Below are 27,281 nucleotides of genomic sequence, written 5' to 3' on the forward strand. Positions count from 1 at the left end.
AATTTAATTACAGTACCTGCTTGTAGAAATGTCTTCGAAGGGATAAAGAATTTCTCCATTGTTACAAATCTCACAGATGAATCCCTTTTGACTACAGAGACTGCAGCTATACACGTGAGAGGTGGCAAACTTGATCACCTTCCCCAAGAAAGGAGCCAGCTTTCCTTCAATAACCTGAAATAAGATGACATTATATGAATCCATAAACATGACCAGAACTTCCTGAAAGACTGGAAAAACATTAATACAGAAACACAGCTATGTACAGCTTGATAAAATAACAAAAAATAATTTCCCAACTATTATTGCTATATGAAATCATAAGTGACAATAGCAGCCATTGAAATGACAATTATTCAAATGTAAAGGAGATGAAAAGGTACTATCTCTTTAAGTCCCTATATAGCAGTGACTTGCAAGACTAGCAATCATTGTAAGTGCAACAATGCATTCATATGCTACAGCACAGAAGAGAACATAGAACAGGGAAAGAATTTAAGGTTCCATTTTAACACCTAACCAACAGCTACAGATACTGACTTACGAGTGTGATTTTTAATTCTTGTTAGCTTTTATACACAGTTTGCCTCTGCTCCTTTGCCTCTGATTCACAGTCAATTTTTTTTCTGCATATTTTTCATGATCAGAAGAATCCTGGCTTACCTGCTTTAGTAAGGTTGTATTTCCCATTGAAAGTCATTAAAATACATTATTTCCCTCACTGTCAATGTGAATATATTCTCGGATAAACTCTTGAATAGGAGGAAGTGTGGTTTTTTTTCCCCTCCAATGTCCAGGTTTCAAAATCAAGAAGTCTCTCACTGCCAGACAACCTTGTTAGGCCATTAGAAGTGATTAGGCTGCCTATGTTTGTGTGAAAAAACTGCCATGTACTATAGATTAAGCCACTAGCCACAACACTCATCTAAATTTGTGATTCAGTGACAATGTCTCTATGAGGGGCACTATTCAAGCAAAATACTTTCCATTCAGATTGAGTCTCCAAAGACTTTAAAGAATTCTGCTGGTGTATGGAATAATGAAGATGGAATAAGGCCCTAAGTGTATATATTCTTCACTCCTGGACTTCCTGCGGTCTGAATGGCAGCATGCCAGATTAGTGATAGAAATGTCACAAGATTTGATAGTGACCTCCTGTAAAAAATGAAAAAGAATGCACTAATTGCTGTTTGATGGTTTAATCAGAGCTGCACCCTGAAGGCTAAGGGAGATTTACACTTAAATATGTGTCATATTCAGTTCAGGTACCTCTTCCTTCAGTCTGTAACATGACTTGTAAATGGGTTTAGTATAAACAGATCTTGAGAAAGCAAAGGTCAAGGCAGAGAAGAACAACAGAGGTTTCAGAAGCATTCCTCCTGTATGTTAAGTAGCAAGGAAATGAATTTGTGCCTGGGGCAATTTCCTGTCCACCACCTGGGACATCAACTGTTAAAAAGTGTAAAAAAGGTGCATAGGCAGCATTAGTGCTGATGGCACTGAATGGCACCAGCTGAAATGTGTGTCCTTTACTTTCAGCTCAAGCCTGTTAACAGCATCTGCAACAACAGGAAGCGACAGTGTTATTGCTAGTACTACAGATAGGACATCTGCTCATGCTAGAGGAAAAATGACGTTCCTATTGCATCCTGGTATAGGAAGATACCCTTCAAGTAGAATATAAACAATGCTGCAAATGAAGCCAGAGTTCAAGGTAGAGATATTTCTAACCTTTTAACAGATGGTTAGACACTATTTTAGCTGGGTTTTGTTTTTCATTTTAAAGAAATATTTTTTTCTGCTTGTAGCCTTGAGAGCTTACAGAGGGTCAGAAAATCAAACAAGTGGGGAGTAGGGGAAAGACACAAAATTGATAGCATTCAGGAAACAGGAGGAAAGGAACAGTGAAGCGACACAGCTGGTGACACTGCTACAATGACCCATTTAGAAGTAATGGATGAAATATGCATACAATTATAATAATAAGTAATTCATACATATTTTCCAAAGGACTTTCACACTATAGCAACCACCTCTGTCAGGCTATAAGAGCTCAGTTAAAATGCTAGGCTGAAGACAAAGCTGCAAGTAAATTCTATAATGCTGTACTAATGTCACTGTCAGCAAGGACTTCAGTGTTAAATCTCTGGATTAAATTCACATTTTATATAACATAATGTACAAATTAACATAATCTATTACCGTCTTAAGCACCAGGGGCGAATTTAAGCCTGTACAAAGCACAAAGATTTCCTGTGCTGAGGAGTTCACAATCTAACCAAGATACATTGATAGCCCTCGAGGATATGGTGCTATTCAACGCTATTTATTTATTTGTACGTCCTGTCATAGCACTGTAGTGGGTTGGTTTGTAACTCTGGCCACTCCAGACACACAATGAAGATCCTATCTTCAAAGAACTCTGCATGTCAATTTTACAATGTGAATTACAGGCAATTTTACTGTATTATAGGAGGAAGGCAAAATGCAACATCAAACCAATATTACCACTATTTTTAGCATCTACAAATTTTGTGTCATTTTACTTTATCAGAGACCTCAAGGCTGTGTACAGGAAACAACTTTCTCATTCGTGTTTCCACCTAATAAAATCCTCAGCAAAAATCCTTCATTTACCTCAGCAAGCAAAAGCAGACATTTCTACTTCTTGTCCCCAGGAGGAGTTTCATGGTAACGCTTCCAACGTGGTTGGTTTTAGGGCTTTGGGAAAGGGAGCGCAGGACATAATCAGCATTGTCAAAACTTCTCCTGTGACTAAGCACCCTCGTGACAGCCAGAGGCCCAGGGTTGGTCAGTTTTGACATGCCAGAATCATCATGATAGTCCAAGCATATTCTCCCAGTTGATGCTGGAACCAGGTCTTAAGTTTCAAGGAAATACAGGTGATTCAAGAATATATGTGTGTTAAAAAGACACACTAGGCTAGATACGAAGAAAATCACATGAAAAAAAACCTCAAGAGGCCATCCTGGTAGATCCAACATCTGTGTCTACATCTGTTACTAAATGCTTTCAAGGACAGACTCCACAGTTCTCTTGCAGTCTAACCCTGCACATCCCTGTTCTCAACAATGAGTCAATCTTAAGCTTTCACTTCAGTTTATAGAAGAAGCTGAAATTTTGAACCTGCTTGCTCCATAAGTAGATCAGATATGGAGCACAGAGAAAACCCTTCTAGCTTCAAGATAGTAGGCAATGCTTTAAATGCTGAGTGTCTCAAAACAGACCTGTGGCCCTGAAGGAAGGTGACATGCAGCTGTCCAGCTCTCATGCTTATTCATATAACTTGGGTCACTGTAGTAAAAACAAAAGCAGTCCTTGCAACTCAGCTCTTATATGGAGGCCTGGAACTGATGACGATTGGCAAGTCCAACAGCAACAAAGTCTCTTCTGCAGCATACAGTAGGTCTGGAAAACTCATCCATTAGCCTAGCTGTAATTGTCATTATTGCAAACCATGAGAAAATTATGTTTTGGTTTTGAAAGGGTGTAAGGCAAGAGAGTCTTTCAATTTGGTCGCTAAAAACTGCAGCTATTATTTATACACGGAGCACTGATATTGCAGTGTCATGTTTACAGTCTGAAGATAATAAGTCTACTGAGACTAGAAAGTAGCATATACAATTCATTCTTTCAGTTCTCTTCCGTAACAATTGCAACCCACTCCATGAACAGAAAAGTACATCAAAAGAAATGGTATAGGAGGATGTTTACTCCACAAGGCCAGACTTAATAATCAAAATTTCACATTGTTAGGAAGTGCCTATGCACCTGGAAGACAGCTGCATTAGATTTGACCAAGCTAAAGCGGCTACCACGTGTTGCCATTCACACAATCCCACCACAGTACTCCCCCTCTTTACCACATCTCCTGTTTATCAGATACACTCAGAGAGAATGCAGATCTCCAAAACTACCTAAATTCATTTAATCCAATGAGGACTAAAGAATTAAAATCCTTTCAATGTCAAAGCTAGAAGGAATTGGCTGGCCCCACAAATGACATTCCCCAAAATTACAAGCAATCCTGTAAAGTTCCCAGGATTTTCACAACCTAGGAGTATTAAGAGAAAGTGTGAAACCACACATACTATGCACTGCAGAACAGTTTATTATATTTTAAAATATATGCAGAAATTTAGCACAAAACTAAGTTAATACTGTGCTAAAGGAACAGAAACTAATAATTTAACTGACTTAACCCTGTATTTAATGCAGTTCCAACATCTGTTTGCAAAGGCTTAAAAATACATTCTTGTATCTAGCATCTTGCTTAAGCCAAATTGAAATGTTGCTGAGTTCAGATTATTTTCTGTATACGGATGCTGCAGCACACATGAAGAGCAAGGTCTGTTTACTAATCCAAATTATTTCTAGCACAAGCAACAGTATAATTATCCTAAATTGAGCTTGAAAGATGATCATCAGTCAATGAAGGGTGCAACATAGCTTATCCTCCCTGAAATGTTCATGGAATCCATCCCAAAAGGATTCCAAACACGGAGCCACACTCCTACAGTTAGCTTACCACTGCTATAACATTTTGGCATGGGCCCAAAGTTTTCTCTCTGGAGCCCCAGTATTCAAATTAGAACTGCTATCCACCTCTGTGGATCTGGAAAATATTTTTCTGAGCTATCACTGTGGCTTTGCACATTGCAGCTACTGACTGCCTGTCTCACATGTTAGGAATTGTATGAAAGTACACACCCACACATGCATACATAAAAGATGGGCCCTGCCCTCAAAGCACTTACAATTTGAAGCAGCAAATGAACACTGTTTTTTATACCAGTTACCACGTATCTCCCATTCTAAACAGGACAAAACTCCATGCTTTGGAGGAGCCATCCCACTAGCCAGAGAATGCCTGCAGAAGTGCCAGATCTGCTGCAGAGGGGAGAGGAAAAGCCAGGAGAGCCCAAAAGAGCAGCAACCCACTCTGCTGCCCAGCCTCTGGTACCCAAGTAAGGAAAGTTGTGGCCCTGCGGAAAGTCGTGTGGTACTGGAGAGCAAGAGGTAAGGCAGAGACAGACATGTCTGCAGAAGAGTCAGAAATCAAAGGATGTGCACAGTATCTGAACGCATGCCAAAAGGGTACTAGGTTTTAGATGATTTCTAGCACAGCAGCTTTCCATACAAGACAAACTTGCAAATAAAAGTAATCTGAGATTTCTTCTCTGTATATCTTTGTGGTACTGGTTGGCAGGGTAGTAGCATAAACCACAATTAAGCTCTGTATAAGTGAGGTAGGAAGGAAGACATGAGGACTACCTAATAGTTGCAGACCAGACAGTATTGGCAGTAGCTACAAGCCCTGGCCACAGGGAAGACAATGCAAAGGCACATTTTTCCCTGATTCAGCAAGAAGACAGAGAAGATGAAAGACAGCAGGGGCTACTGTTCAGATTGAAATCCCTTTGGACACATCTCATTAGCATAATCATGAGGGCAACGTGTGATCAAAGTTTCACTACCTGCCAGGAGGGCTGCAAGCCCCTAGAGGTTCCCTCATTCTCTCATATAAAAAGATTGAATGTACCTTGCTCCATCAAGTTGATGTTCTCAGAAACAAGCAGGCGGTCAATTGTTTTCAGGGAATAAGAACAGGGTAGGTCACAGCATCCTCCACAGGGAGAGAAATTGTCCTTAGTAGCCTACCATACGTACAACAGGATTGTTGCCAACACAGAACTTTCAGGAGCAGTGAGTGTTGCCCAGAGGACTCACTGGTATTCCTGCCCCCTTCCTTCCCAACGTATTTCTGAGCCCCTGCACCTGACCCATACCGGAGCAGAGGCAGTTTCCTTTTCCCCAGTATACGCCAAGCTACAGCTCTGTCCTGACTCCCTCTCCTATCCTAGCTCTCCAAGCTGAACCTAACACCAACAGGAGTCCACCTCTGGAGGCCCTTACCTCCCAAACCCTAATTTCAGCCCTAACTTTCCTAGCCTGCAGTATAGTACAAGGGAGCCAAAAAAAGAGCCCATTACAGGCAGCAGAGAGGAATCAAGTCACTTCCCTTTTTGGTCAACAAAGATTGCTTGTATGAGAACATACCTGCATGAAGGAGGGTTGCACAAAGTAATCCCACAGAAGAAGAATGTTCTTAGCACAATCTTGCAATATATGAACATTTTCACAGTAAAAAAAAGAAAAAAACAACAACTGAGAAAGTGAACAGCCAAGGTACAGAGACAGAAAATCTCTAGAGTCCTTCTAATTCTACACGTAAGAGTTTTTTGAACAGTTTGGAAAACAAGACAAAAAAAAAAAAAACCAAAAACCCACTCAAAAAAACCCTAATACAAAATTATTTGTTAGAGTTTGCTCCAGATCCTGAGTGAACATTCTGGACAAGAGAAAAAAAGCAGTACAGTTTTCAGACATATCTCAACGGAGTGTGTGTTTGCTTTGAGGGCAGGACACCTTTCAGCAATGCACACTAAGAATAACAGGTAAGGAGGAAGACCCCCATCCCTGCAGGGGTCCGTATGATGTACATTTCTGAGAGTCATCAAGCTTCCAACCTTGTGCATTACCCATCAACTTCTTTAAAAAACAAACAAAGAAAGAAAAAAACCTGTTGTAAATGCTTACACAGAATGGAGATCCTAAGTATCTTCAATCACCTACATAAGGACTGTGTCAAGACTGGTGGCAGAGGGGATACAGCTTGCTGATCTTTCAGATACAATGTTCTGCTCAGTATACAACACTGCCAAGGCCAAGAAATCCAAATTCTCAAAAGTGACACAATGAAAGTGTCACATCAAAGGTTTCTGGATTAAAGTAATTGCTTATTTACTTATTTACTCAGTCTAATTTCCAACATACAATAATGAAAGCAAAATCAGAAGTTGTTTAAAAAATAATTCTTATATTAAGACACAAGTTATCGGAGATCAACAAGTGAAGGATATTTTACAGAGGCTTTTCTACAGCAAGGAAGAAAATGACAAACACCTGTAACATTCTGGGAGCTCAGACATAAGGGACAACCAACAGCCAGAGGCACTAGGAACACTGTCACTACACTGGATATCTGACTGGGGAATAAACCGTGGAAAAAGAGATTGAACTGTACTTAAATTTTCCTCATGTATCAGAAACATAGGAGGAAAACCTTAGTTGTAGAGGAGTATCTACTGCTTCTGCTGTTTAAAAGTCCTACCATGAAGGTTAAGTATTCCAGTTAAAGTGGTGAAAACATTGTACAACTCAGATCTCACTGCCACTGTGAGAAAAGCTAAATTCACCAAATGGCTTTGTGACCCCACCCTTGTAAATCAGGTTGTTAATCATTATTGTCATAGAGGCGATAAAGTTGTTTTATAAGCCAACACCAAAGCAGTAACATTAACTACTTATGTAGAAGCTGATGTATTTCTCTGCAGATAACATTTATTGGCAGGCCCTCTTTTTAAAGATACAGGTTTTGCCACATAACCCTACTCAGGAGCACCAGCAATCTGTTCTATTTAGTCCTCCAGTCCGATTTACATGTCAGACACAAGCATTGCCTGGAGGGGATGGGTTAAGTGATATGAAATTGCTAGAACACCTTGAACTATAGGTTCAAATCACAACTGGATTGCCCTGGCCTTTCTTCCTGACAGAATAAAATTTATGATTGTTTCTCAAGGCCAGACACACACTCACCTCTGAAAAACACAGACACAATTTGCCAGGAGGCATTTATTGCAATGCAGAGGGACATGAAAAGGCAAAGAGGCACTGAAAAAACAGAAGGAGTGGTAGACATGAAGTTCATTCACTCTCTCCAATTCTGTATGTGGAAGGGATATGAAGTCCTTTAATTACTGGAGTTACTGTCAAAAGCATGCCTGGAAGAAGGAACTTACTGGAAGGAGTAGTCAACAGATAGTGCACAGCTTGCCAACAACTTCCAAAGTCAAGATTTCTGCCTGTTCCTGGTTGTTGTTTTCCTTCTATCCATTTACAAACAGCTAATTTTAACTGAGCCTTTTGCTAACAAGGTATGGTTCAGCCTTACATGCAGTATCACAGAGAATGTACTTCCTGCACTGAATGAAAAAATAAATAAAAAACAAACTTCGGAACAGATTGGCTTAGATTCAACACTTTTGTGTTCACCACTCTCCAAATTCCACCGATGGGAGCTTTGTGGAGGAGGACTAAACACTCTATAATCATTCAGCACCTCCAGGGCAGATGAGAAATACGCTTTTGAAATAACTACCAATGGCTGAAGAAAATAGGGCTGGATAAAACACCAAACCTTCAGTTTACTACTCCTGCTACAGCCTAACCAACTGACAGACCGGCTTAAAAACTTCTCACCACAGGGATTTCACAATTCTCCAGCACTCAAAACACCCAGAAAGCTTTTCCTAATACTCCTCCCAGGTCTCTTATGCTGCAGTCAACTGTGTTTCAGGCTCTATCTCCAATCCTTACATTGTGCAATATGCTTCAGAAAGCATTTTCTGATGAATTCACTTCCTTCTTACCAATGGTCTTTGTTTCACGCCTGGAAGAAGAGTAGCTTGAGTGCAGGGAGGCTACAATGCTTGCCTTCCCCCTCTGCTAACTGCAGAACAAGCAAGTATTTTACATACTAATTAAGCATGGAGATTGGCCATTATAATGCAAAAGGTAAAATGGAGTCTCCACTCTCTAACAGCTTTCAGAGACAGAATTTCCGCCACGAAAACACCGACTTGAAGACAAGCGTGCTAGAATACATTTAGCTAAGGATAAACACAAACTGCAGAGCAGAGAAAGGGAAAACATACCCTGGATGGGAAATTACTGGCCATTTCCACGAAGGGAACAGACAATGCTCCTAGACTGTTAATTTCCTTGAGGATTTTTTCCCTTCCGTTCACCAGATTCTTAATTCTGTGAGTTCTTGTTATGATTTCTGTGCACAATTAATCTTCAGTTCGGAGGAAAGGGAAATGGAAGGAGGAAGGATGATCATGAGGTAAAAGCCCCAGGGAGGCAGATATCAGATCTCAGCTCTGCCCCATCTTTGCGTAATAAACAGGTCTGATCAGGTTTCCTTGCTCCACTTTGACTTCCAGTCATCTCTTTCAGATTGCCTGCCTTGTTTATTTAAATTGCAAGTGACTTAAGGGAAGATTGCTTTCTTAATATTTGTGTGCATGCCCACTAGAATCTATGTGTTGCTGTAAAACCAGAACAAAACAGTAACTTCAGGAGAGCACAGCTCTCTGCTTGTGATCTGCCTGAGTTCAAACTGAACACAATATAGGCAGCTAACTGGATGAGGAGGGGAAATGCCATGTTTTGACTGCATATAGACTCAGTTTGACTTGATCTAGGCTTGCTGAAAACACATCTTTGGTTGCTACAGCCATGCTACAGGCCACAATCCCAGCTCCCAACAGTAACGGTGACACCACTCCACCCTCTGGGAGTTGGACTCGATCTCTGGAGGTTTTTTCCAACCCCTACAATTCTGTGATTCTTTCTCTCCTTTTCCCTTTAAACTACCTTTGCAGATGCTTCACTGTCCCAATGGCTTGTTCAGCCAGTAGCACAGGTGAAAGCACGGTGGACAGGAGCAAGTGAGGCCAAGGACTCTGTTGACAACAGTGCAAAGCGTTGACTCTGACACACACGTGCCACTATTTTGTCAGTGCTGGCCTTGACACAAAGACACACAGCACAGCCATACGTTATGCTGTGCTAACTTGTTGCCCACACAGGGCAGAAAACATCCCAAAAGGAAACCTGGTGATAAACACTGCAAAGAAAAAAAAAAAAAAAAACTCAAACAAATCAAAATGAAGCAGAAATAGGTGAAAATATGAATAAACAGAAAGTACTGACTCACTTTGACTCCCTTGCACCAGGCAGTCCATGCTGACAGCAGAGATATCTGCTGTTCACAGTTCTTCCAAACAGGACCACATGACATGATGCACTTGGTATTAAAATTACATTCTACCAATTAATCACTGTAATTCTTAGAGACATTGGGAAGAGCAGGAAAAACAAAAGTTCAAGAACAAATATTGTTAATCTGTGATAAGCACATTTGGAGAAAGGGCACAAGCAAAGATGGAGTCTTACATGGGTAAGAGAGGAATAAACTGCATATACACCAATTTTAACCCTTAGTCCAAGGGGATTTATATCAAGAGGAAAGTTCCTCCAAGCCCTCATCTACTCTTCTAAGAAAGGAAGAAAATTCTGAAAATCCAGCAGGTCTCTCAGTTCAAGTTGGTGAGTGAAAAAGAAGGAATTGTCGCAGTATAAACAATGTGCCTAGAAAATGCTAGTGCCAGCTCCCCAGCCAGCCCTGCAAAGAGACTCTGTGCCTTTGCACTCACAGCATTTCAGTTCTCTTCACTCCTTTCCCCAAAGTTTCCAGGCAGCTACATGTCAATTTTGTCACACCCTGAGTTCTCCTAATCTTGTCGCAGGGATGAATTATAGGTTGTTTTAAGAAACAAGTATTCAGGCAAAGGTTAAAGGCTGTTTTAATCAAACAAGCTTGAAAGAGTACCAGGAATTTGGCTGGTAGAGATCAGAAAGCACTTTCCTCAGCTTAAAAAACATACGTGACTGTATACCCACACAAGCAAATACACATTCAGGCAGAGAGTATATGTACTCCTTTCGTTCTCTCTCTCTCTTTTTTTTTTAGTAAGACTGAGCAGGCATGCATGCTGAGACGTTAACTTAATCTACATGCCTACTGAGTAAGGCATTTCACAAGTGACATCACAAACCCAGAAACTTTTCTGCTTTGCAGAGGACTAGATCAGTGCATTTTAGGGAAGAATCTTCTGATGATTTTAGAACTTGGAAAATGGCTAGAATTACTCAGAAAAAAACAAGTACAAATTACATTCAGACTTCTATTAACCCTTTTTCATCCAAGCAGGTAGCCCTGAGACTGTATTCCGCTTCTCTGAAAAATTATTTCTTGGAATGCTACTCCTTAGGCCCAGATGCCCCTCTGAACAGACATTTTACTTGAAGTACAGCAATGAGGTTATACCCTGATCTCCAGCACTGGGCCTTTCATTCTCTACAGTGAGGAGGAAAAATAAACAAAACAAACAAAAAACCAGTCACCATCAACAAGTACTGGAAAAGGGGCAGTGTATGTTGCTATTTCCAATTCTAGAGGCTGAAAAAAAATTACAAGAACTCTGGATATCTCAAAGCTCTTGCAGTCCACTGGTACCACTGCAGAGCTGTTACAAACAGTTCCACACTAGAAAGCTACACATACTGCAAGTGGCACAAACGTCATATTCCTGTGGAAACCACTATATGCATTTAATAACTCTAGCTGAAAACTGTCTCAAGCAGTTGCAAACCTAGTTCTGATATGAAAAATATCTATTAACAAACTTGCTATACCTCCACACTTCTCCAAGACTTTAATGCACCTAATTAAGCTCAGATGAACTCATCTCCCTGGCTGCCACCTGCCCAAACACTGGCTCCGTAAGCCTGGCCAGCTCTGCAGCACTCTCCACCTGACCACAGGCTATTCTCAATGACAGCTCCTTTCCCCAGCAGAGCTGCAGTAAAAAGGAAATGCCAGTAAAACCCTTGCCATTACCACTAATTGTAAGCCAAGCTGCCAGCAGCTTGTGGAATTACATACACACCTGGACTATCAGCTAACCTGAAGTGCTTCCTGTTCTGCTGAAAGGCAGCTCAGTGCTAGCATACTCCAAGGAGTGACGGAAATGACTGATAAAGAAGCCACAGGAAAAGCACACGAACTGTGTAATTGCTATTTTGCTAGCAGACCTTTTAATAGGTATGGAAATACACACTGTGTAATTTTGCCCACTCTAGGATGTTTTCACATTCTTCTGCTAATGCAGTTATCACAATCATAAAGGCATAGGTCTAAAAATGAGGACATAAAGATGCCCAATAACATTACGCCGTTACAGTCCATGATGCAAGTGCTTACATAGCTCAAGCACAAAACTGTCTAGGTGCCTCACAATCTTTATATACTTAAACTGCACAATACACTTGCTATGATACCAACAAATGACTCTAAGACATAAATCTGAACCGAACAGTGATTCCTAGTTCACTTCAATTGCAGTAGAGGAAAGCAGGCTGCTTCCATCCTAAGATGCACTTAAAAAAGGCCAGATAGACTGCCCTTCCAAAATTGTTTTCCCTCCTTTTACTTAATCATATCCAGGATGATTATTTTAAACATCCATATAGGAAAGTGAGACCCACCTTACCTTATTCCCACTACAAATAACTTGCCCTCTGCCTCTAAGAAAGCCATCAGCACAGACAGGAAGAGAGTCCATATCACCTGTGCCTCAGAATGAGAACTAGACAAATGCATAAGTGAACTTCAGCAGCACATGTTTCTCACTTTGCCACACAAACTTCCCTCCTGTCTCCAGTCTTCCAGATATTTAAAAGCAGGAGCTGTACCTGACACATCAGTTAAAATTGACCACTGCTTTAAGCCAGCTCTACTCTAAGCAATGTCTTCCAGCCTGCATTCAGATGAGTACTGGCAGAAACGCTTCTCAGGACTTGCATCTGTCCCACATACTGTGACACACATCTTGCTCAGGAGGCTGGAGGCATAAGGCTAGCATTTTCACTACCATGCTGGATAGTGAACCGTGGCAGCTATGACAAGGAGGTGCCTTACATTTTGCTGCCCTTACTGAGCTCAGTGTACTCCCACAGAAAACTGTGAAAGCCAATTTTTCAGCCATCTCAGCAGGATCGCATAACCAGGTCTGACAAAACCCTAATTCCACTTCTCATTTGCCACCTCCTGCCCCTCAAGCAAAGTAAGGGCTTGTCTAAACTTAGAAGGATCTGCTGGTACAGCTACATGGGTAAGCCTCTTCGGTAAATACATGTTTAACCTGATACAGCTTATATTGATTCACCAAATGAAACAAATGATGCCAGCAAGAGACTTTCTCATTTACGTAACTGAGTTTGCACTAATTCTCTTGTAAGTACAGCTAAATCCATTAAGTGTGTTTGTTTGTTCTTGCCAGGCACCTAGTCCAGTAACAATTCTAATGCTAGACCAAGCCCAAAGTATGTTACCCAAAACCCAGTTTTACCTGTCAACACAGCCACATGCATACTACTGGCTTTCACTAGCACAGGCCTGCTAGGTGCCACTTCCTATCAATTCCCTGGCAGAAATTGCTGTGTTATCAAAACTTTGTACCACAGACCTGGTTCATTACAAGCTATCAAACAGATTTTTTTTCTAAATGCTATAAGGAGCATCACCAACTTCCCCCATCTCAATCTAGGAAAACAGAGAAAGGACACACTTCCCACTGGAATAGGATGTATGAAGAAATGACAGGACAGGTTAAAAGCTTGAAAAAGTACACCAGTCCTAATCACTTCTTTGTTCTTCTAAAAATTTCTAATCCTTTCCTAACAATATGCTAGGCTCAAATTAGATGCAACTTAAGCTTCACTTAAGCTTGATTGAAATTCTTGAACAGAAATATTCAAATTTTTTATATTGGGAATGCTTCTGTTAGACCAATTTTTCACCTAGTTAAAAAACCTAGTTCAAAATCAAATTAGATACTGTAATCTCTACCACGTATGTCAGAGACAGATGAAATCATTGATCTATCTGTCAATAGGGAAGACATCTTTCTAATCCCCTCAACAAGTAACGTGTCTATTCTGAAACCTTATAATCTTTTTATCTTATGTAGTACAACAGTGGACATTCTTATTATGGATACTTAATCCTCTCAAAGACTACAAACTTCTGGCCTCGGGTAATATTACCGTGGCATTAAGTTCCTCACGCCCACTGTGTGTGCTGCAAAGAAGCATTTCCATTAAGGATTTTTACACACATCTCATATTCACACCATGACCTGTGCTACATTACTATGAGAACTACGGTCCACTTTTTCAGTCCATAGTTCTTCACATTGTAAGTTCATCTGCAGCAAGGCAGTAAGGAAAGTTGATGCAAATTAAACTGATGTTTTAATTAAATGTTAATGGATTAACTTATCTGTGATATAAAAATGGATAAATCATTGCTACATTAAATCCCTTTATGGATAAAAATAAGAGCAAAAATGGCTTTAATATCAAACTCTATTCGCAAAATGAAAACTGCTGATATTTTGAAGTTTTTATAGTAATTCAATATAGTTCAACTCATCATTTTAAATTCCCATGTTCCATAACTTAAAACATTTTTTCCTAAGTATTCCCATGTAAATGTATCTTTATCTTTTCAAATCTCAGACCTCAGTCAACATTACCATCCCTGACATCCAGTCATTTTTGGTGTTATAATGATCCTTATTTTACCATACCTTTTCAAGGTAGTATAACTAGGATGAAATCTATTTCACAAAAAAAATGGTTTTCTTATGTGAAGAACAACATGGCATTAATCGTTGTAAACACATACATCTTACTATTTAACATAAAGAACAGGCATGATATTATTTGTTCTCTGTGTGGATTAAGCGCCTGAATTTCAAGCTCGTCAAAATAGTTGCTTCAAGTCTTCTACATGTAAAGCTCCCACTAATCTGGAATGTAGTTTCAGTAGCAGTAATTAGTTTTCCTAAGAAATGCAAGATTCTTGTCTCAGTCAGCTCCTATATAATTCAGTGTTTATCACCAAACACAGTTCCAAACCGTGGAAAATGAATAGACACTTTTGAATTCCAACTTACATGTACCTTATCCACACACCCTGTGTATACTAGTATCAGCAGCAGAAAGTTCCCAACATCCACTAGGCTTGTGATGAGGGGACAATGCTGCACATAAACAAGAGGAGTTGTTTTTTCTTGGTGTACTATTGTCTGTTAAAGACAGTAATTTCAAGAGTGAAGTCTTGCTTCCTAACAACTGGAGGTCATCTTAAAGACTTTAGCTGATTGGAATAGCTCTGGATAAACTGGCTAACAGGGAAGCAGTGACGTTATAGTAGCTGGCTCAGCAGTGAAACAGAACAAATTATTCTCTGGAGAGATGATCATAGGGAGGACCAGAAAGGAAAACAAGTGTACCAATGGGATAGAATAGGAAAGCTGTCACACTTTGTTTCAGCTAATGGCTAAAATGACAACAAGGACAAGAAGCTAAGAATAAATACCCCATGATAAAATCCATGGATGGACTTGCTAGAAAATTCACTGTAGCCACTAGGACACTGGTTTGCAATGCAACATTGCTAGGGTGCATGCGTGTTTTTATCTGTTTTAAATAAACGCATATACACGAATAAAGAACATCACCTACTGCCTCTTTGGTTAAAGGTCGGAGACCTAATCACACCTACTGTTACAAAACATACCTCCTCACTTAAAAGTTGGGCAAGGTTACAAAACTAATGGCATCTTGTCTATTTTCTTTTTCGTCCCTCAGTTTTAAATCTCAGCTGAGGTCTTCCCCAGTAGAGCCTTGGCCAACTGGATTCAAATTACAACTACTCCCAGACATCTCAGAAAATTACTCTGCCACACCCATAACATCTAGGCATAGAGACCTGTTAAGCCTGGCAAGAGATTTAAATTGTTTCCTTTTTAAAATAGCATTGTATGATGCTTTGTCTTCTGATACCTACAACTTTTTTTTTTTTTTTTGTCCCTGAGAACAGATCCTCTTCACATTTAGAAAATCCAAATGCTTGGTAGAAAATGATTGCTTGTTTTTTAGGATCTTTAAAGAGAATCTGGCTAGGAAACAAATCAGAATTGAACTGTAACTAACCAAGGTAAAGGTTGCTTATACCTGCAGATTACCCCTCTCTGCTTTTCTAATTCACTCACCACGCTTTATCTTTCCATTAATCTTTAAGAAACCTTTTAGTTAATTCTCCAAACACACACAATATACATGACAGCAGGACACAGTGTAAAAGCAGCCCATGGATATTAAGAAATAAGCAGTAGAGGAATCAAAAGGAGAGGAAACTTTTAGGATTAAAAAACACCCCAACCCAACTGCAGCTGAGTGGAAAATGATGAACCATCAGGAGAAAGCGGTAGGGAGGAGCAAACTGGGGGACATATAAGGGTCTTGTAAGGGTGTTACTGTTTCTCTCACCAGGGCTTTCCACCCCTTTCCAACTTGGTTACAATTTGACAAAACAGGCAATCAGAATTCAAACCTGTAGACATGGAAACATGAAAAATCCTTCCTAGGCTGACATCAAGGATATGGGTAGATTAAAAGGTAAATACAATTTAACCAACCCCAGCAGAAGTGGTAATCAAATTATAGTGCCTCTAAACATGATAAATCTGGAGCTTGGGCCCTCAGGGGAAGAGAAGGTGTTTTGCAAACACAAATAAACACAAAGAAACATACTATAGGGAACTGCTAAATCAATGGATGAATTGTGATTTCTACCCTGTCCCTCCCACAGGGTGCTCAATAAGCTGCTGATTGCTTCCAAATCATCTACTACCAATGTTGGAAACTGATTAAGCAGCTTACAAAGCACTGGGGGCTAATAGGCCAACCAGGGAGACTGCAGCTCTGGAGTTAAGAGGCTTGCTATTTCATGACTTGATTATTAGAAATGATAGCAGAACATGCTGAAAGGATGTAGAAATCTGTTTTAGGTGACTGGCCTTTTCATTTTATATATGGAATCATTTCAATCCTGTGACTTCACCAGCCAACAAAAGCCTACAGAATGTGGCTCTGTAGTTTCCAGCTCTTAAGGTGATTTGAACTTCATCAATTCAAGATTTCAAGCAAGCACCTCAAACTGACTATGCTGCCTGTTACCTTGCAGAAAAGGTATGGTTGAATAAATAAAACATCATGGAAGAAACTTAAAATAATGTGTTTTACGTGTCATCAACAACAGCATAGGTACTTGAACACAGAATGCGCCTTGGTCAGCCTGCACATCTTACCTCATTGCTTCCTTCACTGTGTATCACCTTGGATTCCCTGTTCTTTTCAGTTTTTAGCCAAATCCTGCTTGTTACATTGTGTATGTGACAGAATTCTGCTGTTCAAGCAGATGCATTGCAAGCCATTCTCTCAGCTCCATCAACACTAGCATAATGACATTTTGCTGGCACTATGTCTCTTCCATGGTCATAGTAACACTCCCTGGCTCAACACTGCGTAGTGTGTTTGCTGAACTTTTTTTTTTTTCTTCTTTTTTAATATTGTTGTAAAACCTAGCAGACTTACTAAATAAGCATGTTACACTAGGGACTGTACAAACTCAAATTCTTAAAGAACTACTCTTTCAAGCAAAAAAGTAAATACTACTTGTTACTACTCATCTCCAGTTGAGCTTCAGGCAAGTCTCCATTGCTCAGATTAAAATTTCTCCCAGCAAAGTTTTTTCTTGTGGCCTATTTCCAGTCCTATTTCAACATCACAGCTCTACGCTTTCTCTCTCAGTACTAATCAATGGCCCTGTTAACCCATTTTTATATCAAACCATAAATCACAGAGGTAGCTTTAAAGTAAAGCAACTTATATTTTGGTTAACTTGAAGTGGAAATATACAATTAGCATTGAACATGCTTGGTGGGTAAAAGAAAAGTAGAATTCAATCAACTTACCTGCTGGAGGTCTGCCAGAGAATAAAGATGGATTTGCTGAAGGAGATACTCTCTTGGAAAGATCCTGAAAAAGAGAAGAACTGATGCACTCACATGCTTCTAAAAGATGGTTTCTTTTGACTAGGAAACTCAAAAGATTTCCTCCCTTCCCCAAAAGTCTGCAGAACAAAGGTGTTTGAAACAGAATTTGTCAGAAAATGGAACTGTGTTACCCCATAAGCATCAGCTACTTTTCAACATTCCTCAAGGACATAACTACTCCACAATGAGAATGAATACCACACCAGTGTCATTCACTGACATGCTTTCCACCATAACATTGACTGATACAGATTCCCTTTACAAAGACTTTACAAAGTCTTATTCAAGAAAGTTATGTTTTCCTTACATAAAACGTGTTTTCAAGAAAGACCATTAACTAATATCTGATGGACATGCAATAAAGCTAAATTACAGAAACTGAAACAGTGATGTCCTTAGAATGACTTGCAGTAAAATGAACAACAGGGTTAAAGTAAGAATACAGAGAAAAATCAACTTTGTAACGTTAAGTGGATATTAGCAAGAAAAGTTTATAAAAATCTATGCATCTATTGGGAAAAGTATATCTAATTAAAATGTCTGTCTGTGTGCAAACAGAGGCACAACGAGCCAACCAGCTTTATTTTTCATCTGCCTAGAACAAACAATACCATGCTCAGGTACTCCACTATGAAAACAATCATATCACTCTTGGAAAAAAAAGAAACCAAGTATGCCTAGAAGAACAACTACTTTACAATGTATGTGAACTCAGTTTCCCATACTACATTTATGACAATCACATAGTTTTCAGGTAACACATAAACCAAATTATTAATCTTATTAAACACATGAACAAAACTCAGATGAAGATCAGTCTGCAATGGTAGAACTGAATGCACAAAAAGACCATTAAATGTGAACAAAAAGAAACAGTCAAGATATTGAAAGATCAATATGAATTTGATCGATAAATTTAATGAGAAAGTATATAGGAACTCAAGAGATTTTAGGAGCTGGAGCAACATAATCAGCTCAACCACAAATCAGCAGGCCTAATAGCATCAACAGCAATCAACCACTGAATCTCACAAATAATGGAAGCACCCTGTTTCATCCTGCTTATCAGGTGTTTAAACAACTATTTTAAGGTGATGCTTTCAAAGCTGTCTCAGGATTAGGACTTTTCACTGCTGTTAAAGTGACTGGTATAAAATCTCATCATCCATTTTGTGTTTTGGTAAAAAAAAACAACAAAAACTAACCTTTGTTGGAGTGGGAAGGAAGAAGTTCTGCAAGCAAGGCACTGCCAACTGGGAACTGCCAATTTCACAGAACTCTTCTGGAGCAAGATTGAGCCCTTGTTCCTTAATTCACCAAGGACATCCACTCTACCCAGCTGTTTCTCAGCTGCTGTCTCACTAGGCTACTGGATTTTCCCCTTTCAGTTCTGTATGCCATGCCATTGCTTCAGTCAGAGGTGAATGTGTTTCAGTGGCTCTGCTGCATCATGCCTTCATTATACATTTGGCATGGTGTCAAAGATTGCTAGAAACCAGTCAAAATCCAAGTATCAGACAACACGTGAGACTTGGATGGATTCCTCATTTACGCGAAGATTATTAAAACTGATTGCTAAGATTTAACTCTGAGCAGCATTTCAACGCCTTTAGTATTCTTCAGCTCCCATACAACTTATTTCATTACAATTTCCCCTTTATTCTCCCCTGATCACACACACAGGCGCTAAACAGCATGGTAGCTTTGCCAGGAAGTGTATTATTTGCTGACACCCTTACAGTACTGCTAAGGAAAATAATTAGCTAATGAAAGATTTCCTTTTCTAGGCTACAGAAAGTCTGTAGCCTGAATAGCCTGTAAAGCAGGAACAGTCAATGAGTAATATCAGTGACTAACATCATGTTCCCCTGCCTTCAAGGACTGCATTTTATTTCCTGCAAGTTCTAACTTCTAAAAAGCATGCTGATGAAGAGCAAACCAAGGATCAACTGATGACCATTACCCAGGGTCTCAGCCAGCACAGGCCCTGATGATGGACAACCTTTCCCTGTAACCACCTCCCCTTCTAAAACGTGTACAATAGCAACTCCACAGATCCAGCACCCAGTACTCCTCCTCCCTTTCAAACCATTTCCAGGAAAAGAAGTTGGCGCTCCTCTCACAGTCTTGTGCAAGGCACAGAAACACATACACAAATGACACTCCAGCAAAAGGAATACTTCTAATGCTATGGAAACTGAGACCTTAAAAAACTGTCAGTAAGTACTGATGATATGGTTTCAGATTTGCAGCCCTTCTATGGACTCAAAAAATCAAAATTTGTTTGTAGTAGGCCACAGAATAACAGCTGAGCAGTTAGAACTTGCACAAATAACAGTGTTTGCAAAACCTCTTGGGAAGCAACCCGACTGGTCCCTAGTTCCAATACCTGGAGTGCTGCAAAGCATGCCCTCACCACCTGCTTATGTCCCCAAAAGACAAGAGCAAACATGAAAACACTTAACTGGTCTAAAAGCTCAATCCCTGATCTTCTAAAATTTAAATGATATGTCTTCACCTGTTGTGACCTGAGCAACAAAATTTAATGGAATATTGGTGGGAAGGTTTAACCTTTACTGCCATACCACCAACGTCTGCTGCTGACACTGCAAGCCAAAATAATAAAATAGGAGGCATTACTTCCAGAGCAATTGCTGTAACTTGGGAAGCCACCCCTCAGAAAATGCAAATTTATCACCAGTGTTGTCAGCCTCTAGTAGGTGGGGAACAAGAGCAAAAAGTACTATAATATCAGACAAATGCATATTTAGAAGAAAACAACAACCAAATACTGTAAAGTGCAGGTAAATCACGGCAGGAAATTCATGCTGACTACACAGTCCCACGAACAATAAAATGAATCCAGCATTTCCATGGATTTGCCTATCCATAAAGGTTTTCTGAACTTACAGAGATGATGGCACATACAACATATTTTGCAGTCGGGGCACACAGGAATAATTTAATAATTCAATGTCTCTCCCTTCTTGTCTCAAGATACTTCTTCTCATGCAGATTTCAAGTCTTTCATCCTCATCCTTCTGCCAACAGTAATTGAAATTGACCGCAGGAAACCAGACATCAGAGTACAGCAGGTGAGATGGGACTCACAATCACTGCACCATCACATTAGCATCTGGACAAAGTATTACATGGCATCCAAATCAACCTGGAATCACATCTGTGGTTAAAAATGTAACAGACTGCAGAGCAGAATGGGGTATCAACACTCAGAAACAGTTCATTAGAAAATACATCTCTGCTTTCCACATAAGAGGGAGCTTTGAATATGTTTGGGTTAATTCAAGTCCTTGGTCTGAAAAGACCAAAACATGTGTTTGCATTTGGTACTTTCAAGTTTTTCCTTTGACATAAAGGTCCTTCACAAAAACCAAATGGGAAATCTCTTGTAAGTCATTTGAAAGCAAAATATGCCCATTTTGTAAATCTTTTGATTGATGCTCTACGAGGAATTGATTTTTTTCTTAAAGTTCAATTAAAAGTATTCAATAAACAGTGTCCTTTCAGTCAAATCTTCAGGCACAGAAAAAAACTGAGTGAGCTAGGCAGAGGTCAAATACAAGATGTTAGGACTCATCACAATAAAAACTCAAACTTCTGTTGCTTCAGAATGTGACCTGTGACCCCTGAGAAGCAAATGGTATCGAGTGCATGTCGCACTAAAAGCACCTCTAAGCTTTCATGAGGTCTGGAAACTCCCAGTCCAGTTTCATCACTGATGCAAAACAGAACAGTTCTGAGTCACAGGATTGCAGTGCTGTAAACCCTGGCTACCAGTCAGAATTAAGTCTGCTGTGAACAAACTAAGTTCAATGCCAACCAGCCCTTTAGCTTTGCCAATCCCCATGAACAATGAAAGTCAAAGTCCTGTTGGTTAAAGGTCTTTAAATTGCTTTATTGTAACATGCTAGGAATGAGAGCAATTGGTGCAAGCAGGAAAGAAACTCACCATTCTGAGACTTGTGTCCAACTAAAACAGAGAATTAAGCATTCTAAGATTGTGATTATTATTATTTCTTGTTTGATATGTATTAGCCTTCAGGCAAGATAGAACTTGAAATTTCATCTGTTTCCTTTCAGAAGATCTTATCACGTAAGTATTTGCACAAATAAGGGTTATCTTTTAGTGTCCTCCTGCAAATAGAAGCACGGATAAGGCTTTGCTTTTCACATTTGGACAAAGTGTGTAGTCATGGTGCTTTGTTAGCACTAAGTAATTGCTCTGCATTTAAAGCCTGTTTATCATCAGCTTGGGTCATTTTTCTCCAGTGGGTTAAATACCCTGACAGCTTGGCTAAAGCTTCAATCAATTAATCTGCTCAAGCCTGACACTACAACCAAAGTACAAATGTGATAAGCAAGGCGAACTCTTCTTTTTACACCACAATCAAAAGAAATCAAGTCAGCTGGCAGGTGGGCACAATCAAATCTCTTTTGTACCAAAAAGCCTGCTTAAAACAGAGATGGGAGCAGGGAGGGAAGGGGAAGCTGGCACCACGATTTCATTTGCTAGCCAGGAGCATCTTGTTTGGCCAGGTTAAGATTTGCATGGCTGAGCTCTGATTCATGGGAGATGCAGATGCACAGGTCTAGCACACAGCCACATTCTGAAGTTTTCTCCACCCCTCTGCAGGAAGCTGTTACACCCACAGCTGGCACAGCACCCTGTACTGAGTCCATTTCCTCAGCCATCATTGTTCGCAGCCTAGCCCTACAACTTACACCACACACAGTTTACTTTTAAGGTCCTGCACCAGCAGACAAGCAAGCACATGCTTATTTCTGCCATTCCTGCTAGGCTGAACACATTTCTTACCCCCTGGACAAGAGGCAACAGAACCTCTTAAACCCTTGCATTGTGCACCTCTGACAGCTGTGACTGTGTATGCAGCATGCAGGTAGGAGAATCTTGTGCTCTTATCTCTTTGACTGCACCTCAAATTTTTCTGAACTGCTTTTTTTAAGAAGAGGGATATAAGTAATTTGTCAGTTATCTCAAATATATGGGTCTATTAATTTAAGTTACAGAACAGCAACAAAGATGAGGGGGGAAAAGTACAATGTTTTCCTAGCATTGTTGATTCTTTTAGTTTTATTCAGGCTTCTTGTATATTGCAGATCCTTAGCAACCCCAGCTCCTACCTAGAAGTACACTGGGAGAAAAGAACCCCAACTTTCCAGTCAAACAAAAAAGGTTACTCAGGGAAGTGAGGTCCTGGGAAACCTAGTGATTCAGAAGTCAAAAGCTAATAATAAATTAAGAAAAAAAAATAGTAATAAAATGTAAAAAGTATCACTGATTTAGTTCTTGAGGTATTCACACAAGATTAGGGTGTTGTGCTTGTTGTTTTTTTTTCCCCAATTATAGGGTTTTGGTTAAAAAAGCCTTTCTGAACTACTTCAATTTCACAACAGAACTCTTCTGAGCACATCTGTTCCCTAAATAACTTCAACACACACTAAGTGCTAGACTGATAACCAAGCATAGCCAGGTAAAAGTCATATTTCATGTTGTCATGAAATTCCCCATGAGCATTCTAAACTAGCTAATCTTTCGTCAGCAATCCTGAATCAGGATATAAACTTCCAGCAAAAATGCAGTGTAGTAAGTCTCTCTCCTCTGTGGTTATTTCAATAAGGTTACAGTAACATTGTGAAAGGCAAGAATTACTACTATAGATCAGACTCAGGAATCAAATGACATCCATACTAAAAGCAGGATGCAAAGAATTAGTTAGAGACACAAGTTTCATCTTGAATTCAAAATAGCTTGAAAATCATCTTCAAATGAGGAAAAATCCTTAAGTTTTCCACTGTAAGTTCTAAAAAACACTGGAACAAAAATGGCACAAGTAATATTTAATGCAGTGTCTACAATTAATCAGAACTTCTTTTTAAATTTGTATGTTATTTTTAAAAGTAAACAAGTCTCAAAAAGAGAATGAAAACTATCATTTTGAAAGAAATCTAATACTATTGATCTGTTTGACAAGGAGGTGCAGATGTGCCCTTAGACCAGAAAATGCTAATGTGATGATTGGAAAATGTATCTTGTGTCCTGGCTCGCTCCTCAGCTGGATGCTTACTACAGTAGAGCACTGGTGTGGGTGCTTTCAATTTACCCTTGACTTAAACAGATTGCAGTACTGCCTTCTGCCTGTAGATGCTCTGGCATCAGCCTTGTTGCTCCACAAAGCTGACATGAAAGCTCGATGTCTGCTGTTAACTTCATACTAAGCCCTCCACCGTTTTAGCCCAACGTACTGTTTATGGTGTTAACTTGAAAGGAGTCTGCAAACACATTTTGTTGTTGCTTTTGTTTTTTTTAAAAAGCAAGAACTGAAGCAAAGAAGCAGCCTGTTTCCAAGAGCTCCACATACAGGCATGCTTGATTTTAGCTAGCACAATGATCACGTGTGCCCTATCTACATAAAACAAAGGCATAAGGACTCTTCTCTGCATTTGTTTCCTTATCCTTCCCTCCTTTTAGATGTCACTTGGTTTTAGGATTTGATCCTCTCAGGACATCCAGATACCATATTTGAATGTATTTCTCTCCCTCCCTCCTCCTAATCACCTGCACAACATACTTCCTTTTTTTTTCTTTCAACTCAGAGCCCTGTACTATGAAATCACATCCTTCTGTTGCTCTCCTCAAATTTTCTTTTTGTAGTCAATTGCTTTCACAAGCTGTGTCTTTGTTCTCTTGCTTTGGGATTTTCCACTCTCCAAATGGCTTACCCAACACAGAGAAAATGGTGAAAAACACTCTCTTTTTGATAGTCTGGATATGACTCAACCACCTTCTGTTGTTCTTGGTCTGAAAGACACCTGACATAGCCCCAGCTTCACATATGAGAGTTATTTGGTTGTACAGTGATTGCATAAGATCAATCAGGAATTGCGTGATGTGTTTAGACAGGTTCCCCAATTGCCACACAAATATTTTTAAAATAATCTATCCTTGTGTCAGAAGTTATATGCCTGAGACCACACTGTAGGAAGCGACAGGACGCTATTGTTCACTATAGCTGAATTTGGGCTTATTCTGTTTTGTGCTGACAGACCAGCAGGCTCAGCCAGGACCACATGGCTGCAGCACTGGAGGTGTACCTTTAACCTCCTGCATAAGCAAGCTCTAATTCAGTTTTTCTTAAAAAACAGTATGCAGTGTATCCTGGTCTCTGGCAAGTCTTTACAAGTAGTTTCTCATCACCATATACAGAATATTCGATTGCAGACAGAGGACATTAGGATAAGCACTAACAGTCTACAATAGATTCTGCAGGATATCTTACCTCATTCCACTGCCACCTGTCTATAACATCTGGGTGAGTAACACTGCAAATTCAGGTCTGTAGCTCAGAGAGTGCTCCAAAGTAAACCTAGGTTACACTACCCTACAGCAGACATGGAAGCACCGGAAGACTACCCTAAAAAAAACCACTCTGGCAGATCTTTGACCAGAAGAGCCTTCAACAATGATGAGAACAGAGAAAGACAGACTATGGCACAGGAACACAGTTAGCTTGTTCTGAAGCAAAAGGAAGAAAAACAGAATAATGCTTGAACCATTCAGCACAGCTTCAGAGAACTATCTAATTATTCAATGGACTTGGGGACTCTTGCTCTCTTTCCTACCTACCCACTTTATTGATGCAATCTTGTTTGCTTGTGCCATTATTCGCATCACCCTGGAATCAGCAGGCTGTGGTGGGATTTGTATAGCTCCACTTGTACTAAATCTGTTCGTTCTTGGTTTCATCTTGTTCGCTTCAGTCTGAACAGGATTCACACAAGCAAGGCAATCAAAACAAGTGAGAACTTGTCAAGTAAAGACATTTAAGGCAAATTATGTCTGTTGCAATCTTGACGCGGCAGCCACAACAAACCAGGTGTAACAACATCCCCTGTAAAACAGGGTGCTCACCAAGTGGCTTGTGTCATCAGCAGTGTTCCCCAGAGATTGGCCTGCTGAGATGGATGAGTGGGAGGAGGGCTTATATTTCTCCTCTCAGCTAAGTCTGGTTTTATTTTTCCCCCCCCTTGTAAATATATAAAGTTTAGAATCTGGAGGAGCAAATCATTATAAATGATCAAGACCACTGTTTTAAAGTAAGACTGCTAGCTACTTTTAGCATTTCTTCTGCTTCTTTTCCTATCTTCCTTTTTCTCTTCCTGTCTTTCTTAGTTACTTCTTCAAAGTCCAGCCCTGAGTACCCTACCAGATGCCAAGTTTCATAAAGTTGCCAAAGTACTTATCTTTGCACACAAGACATTATAAATAACATTTCTACATTTAAATGAACTGGATCCTGAGTTAACCTGGTTTCCTAGTTTATAGCCATCTGGAATTCTTCAGAAAAAAATGACTTGTAAGCACTGTAAACAGTTTTGTCTTCCCAGAGAACATCAGGAGTTGCCATCTTCGTTTTGTGATCTGAGTTCAAGAGCAAGGTATAGATTTAAAGATGATGATAATGCAAATAGTATTAATAAAAGAAACCTCAGAGTGATCTGCTTTTCCCTAAAAAGGCAGGCTCTATTAGTGTCTCAAAGTCAGCAAGGTGCCAATACAATTAATCAGTCTGTTTTTAGTTCTCCCTAGACAGCAATATTAACAGTTTGTTTCAGTCTGTTTATATGGGCCTGACAGGTCTCCAAGATGCTGTGTTCACTTGCTTGTGATTAATAGTCATTCACATACTAAGGTGAAGACCAAGCAGAAAAATGTTTTCAGAGCCAGATAGATAACTGGATTCTCTCTTCCCTTCTTTTATTTCTAACTGGGAAACAGGATTATTTTTAGGAATGTTGTCTCATCACATTGATCCTCCTTTTCTTGCCCACATGATGAACCAAAGGTAAATTAAAGTCATTTATTTACTTGTCAGTTGTGTTCTGTAAAGCCATTACTTTGATAGTGAGAGTCTGCAAGCTGTGATACTACACATACCAAACAAAGACATGGGGACCAGTTCTCAGCAAGGGATACCTGCTTCTAGGAAAAGGACTTCTCTACATTTCTGCAAATGACTTTCAGGAGATCTGAAGAATCAACTGAGTACCAAAACTCACCCAATGGAGACTTCACAGTATGAGAAAAAGCTGAACTCTCAGGTGAATTTGCGCTTTCAAAACATTTCTTCAGTGACTTTTACAGTGCTTTTAACAAATCCAATAAAATTGGAGATGCTTCCTTTGTACAAAATCAGTGCCTTAATATTCTCACCCTTCCTGGGCTGAGGTTCTCTGTGCCACAGAGTTTTCATCTAAGACAGTGTGAAGGAACCCATAAATAAGAAAATGGAGCACATGCTTCATCCTCCCCTCCTACTTTCCTGGGCGTTTCACTCTGATACAGGGAACAAGCCTCCAGTAATGACCAGCTAATACAATCACTCAGCTACAGCCACAAAACAGAAGGTGACATATTTGCCCATGCTGCTGCTACTTTGCTCTTTTTTTTCCTAATCAGAGTTGGTGTTAAATGTTTATCATGATACTTCTGTGACTTTTTTTTTTTATTTCTCTCTCCCCATGCCTACCACCCCAAGAAAAGATCTCACACAGATTTCT

At 39.8% G+C, this 27,281-nt stretch overlaps 2 protein-coding genes across 2 annotated transcripts in view; one reads left to right on the forward strand and one right to left on the reverse strand.

Moving 5' to 3' along the window:
* CCNYL1 (cyclin Y like 1) overlaps positions 1-27,281 on the forward strand; it is a 236,616-nt gene that overhangs the window by 70,383 nt on the left and 138,952 nt on the right. The window lies entirely within an intron of this gene.
* The window catches only part of PLEKHM3 (pleckstrin homology domain containing M3), a 77,046-nt gene that overhangs the window by 17,058 nt on the left and 32,707 nt on the right, over positions 1-27,281 (reverse strand). The window contains exons 5-6 of the mRNA XM_065751105.1: positions 17,601-17,664; positions 17-174 (exon numbers count right to left, since the gene is read on the reverse strand). Coding sequence (XP_065607177.1) covers positions 17-174; positions 17,601-17,664 — 222 coding nt within the window. The remainder of the gene's footprint in view (positions 1-16; positions 175-17,600; positions 17,665-27,281) is intronic.

The sequence above is a fragment of the Cyrtonyx montezumae genome, unplaced genomic scaffold (genome assembly GCF_038088225.1).
Source record: "Cyrtonyx montezumae isolate F1298 unplaced genomic scaffold, pur_monq_1.0 scaffold_7, whole genome shotgun sequence".
Lineage (NCBI taxonomy): Eukaryota > Metazoa > Chordata > Aves > Galliformes > Odontophoridae > Cyrtonyx > Cyrtonyx montezumae.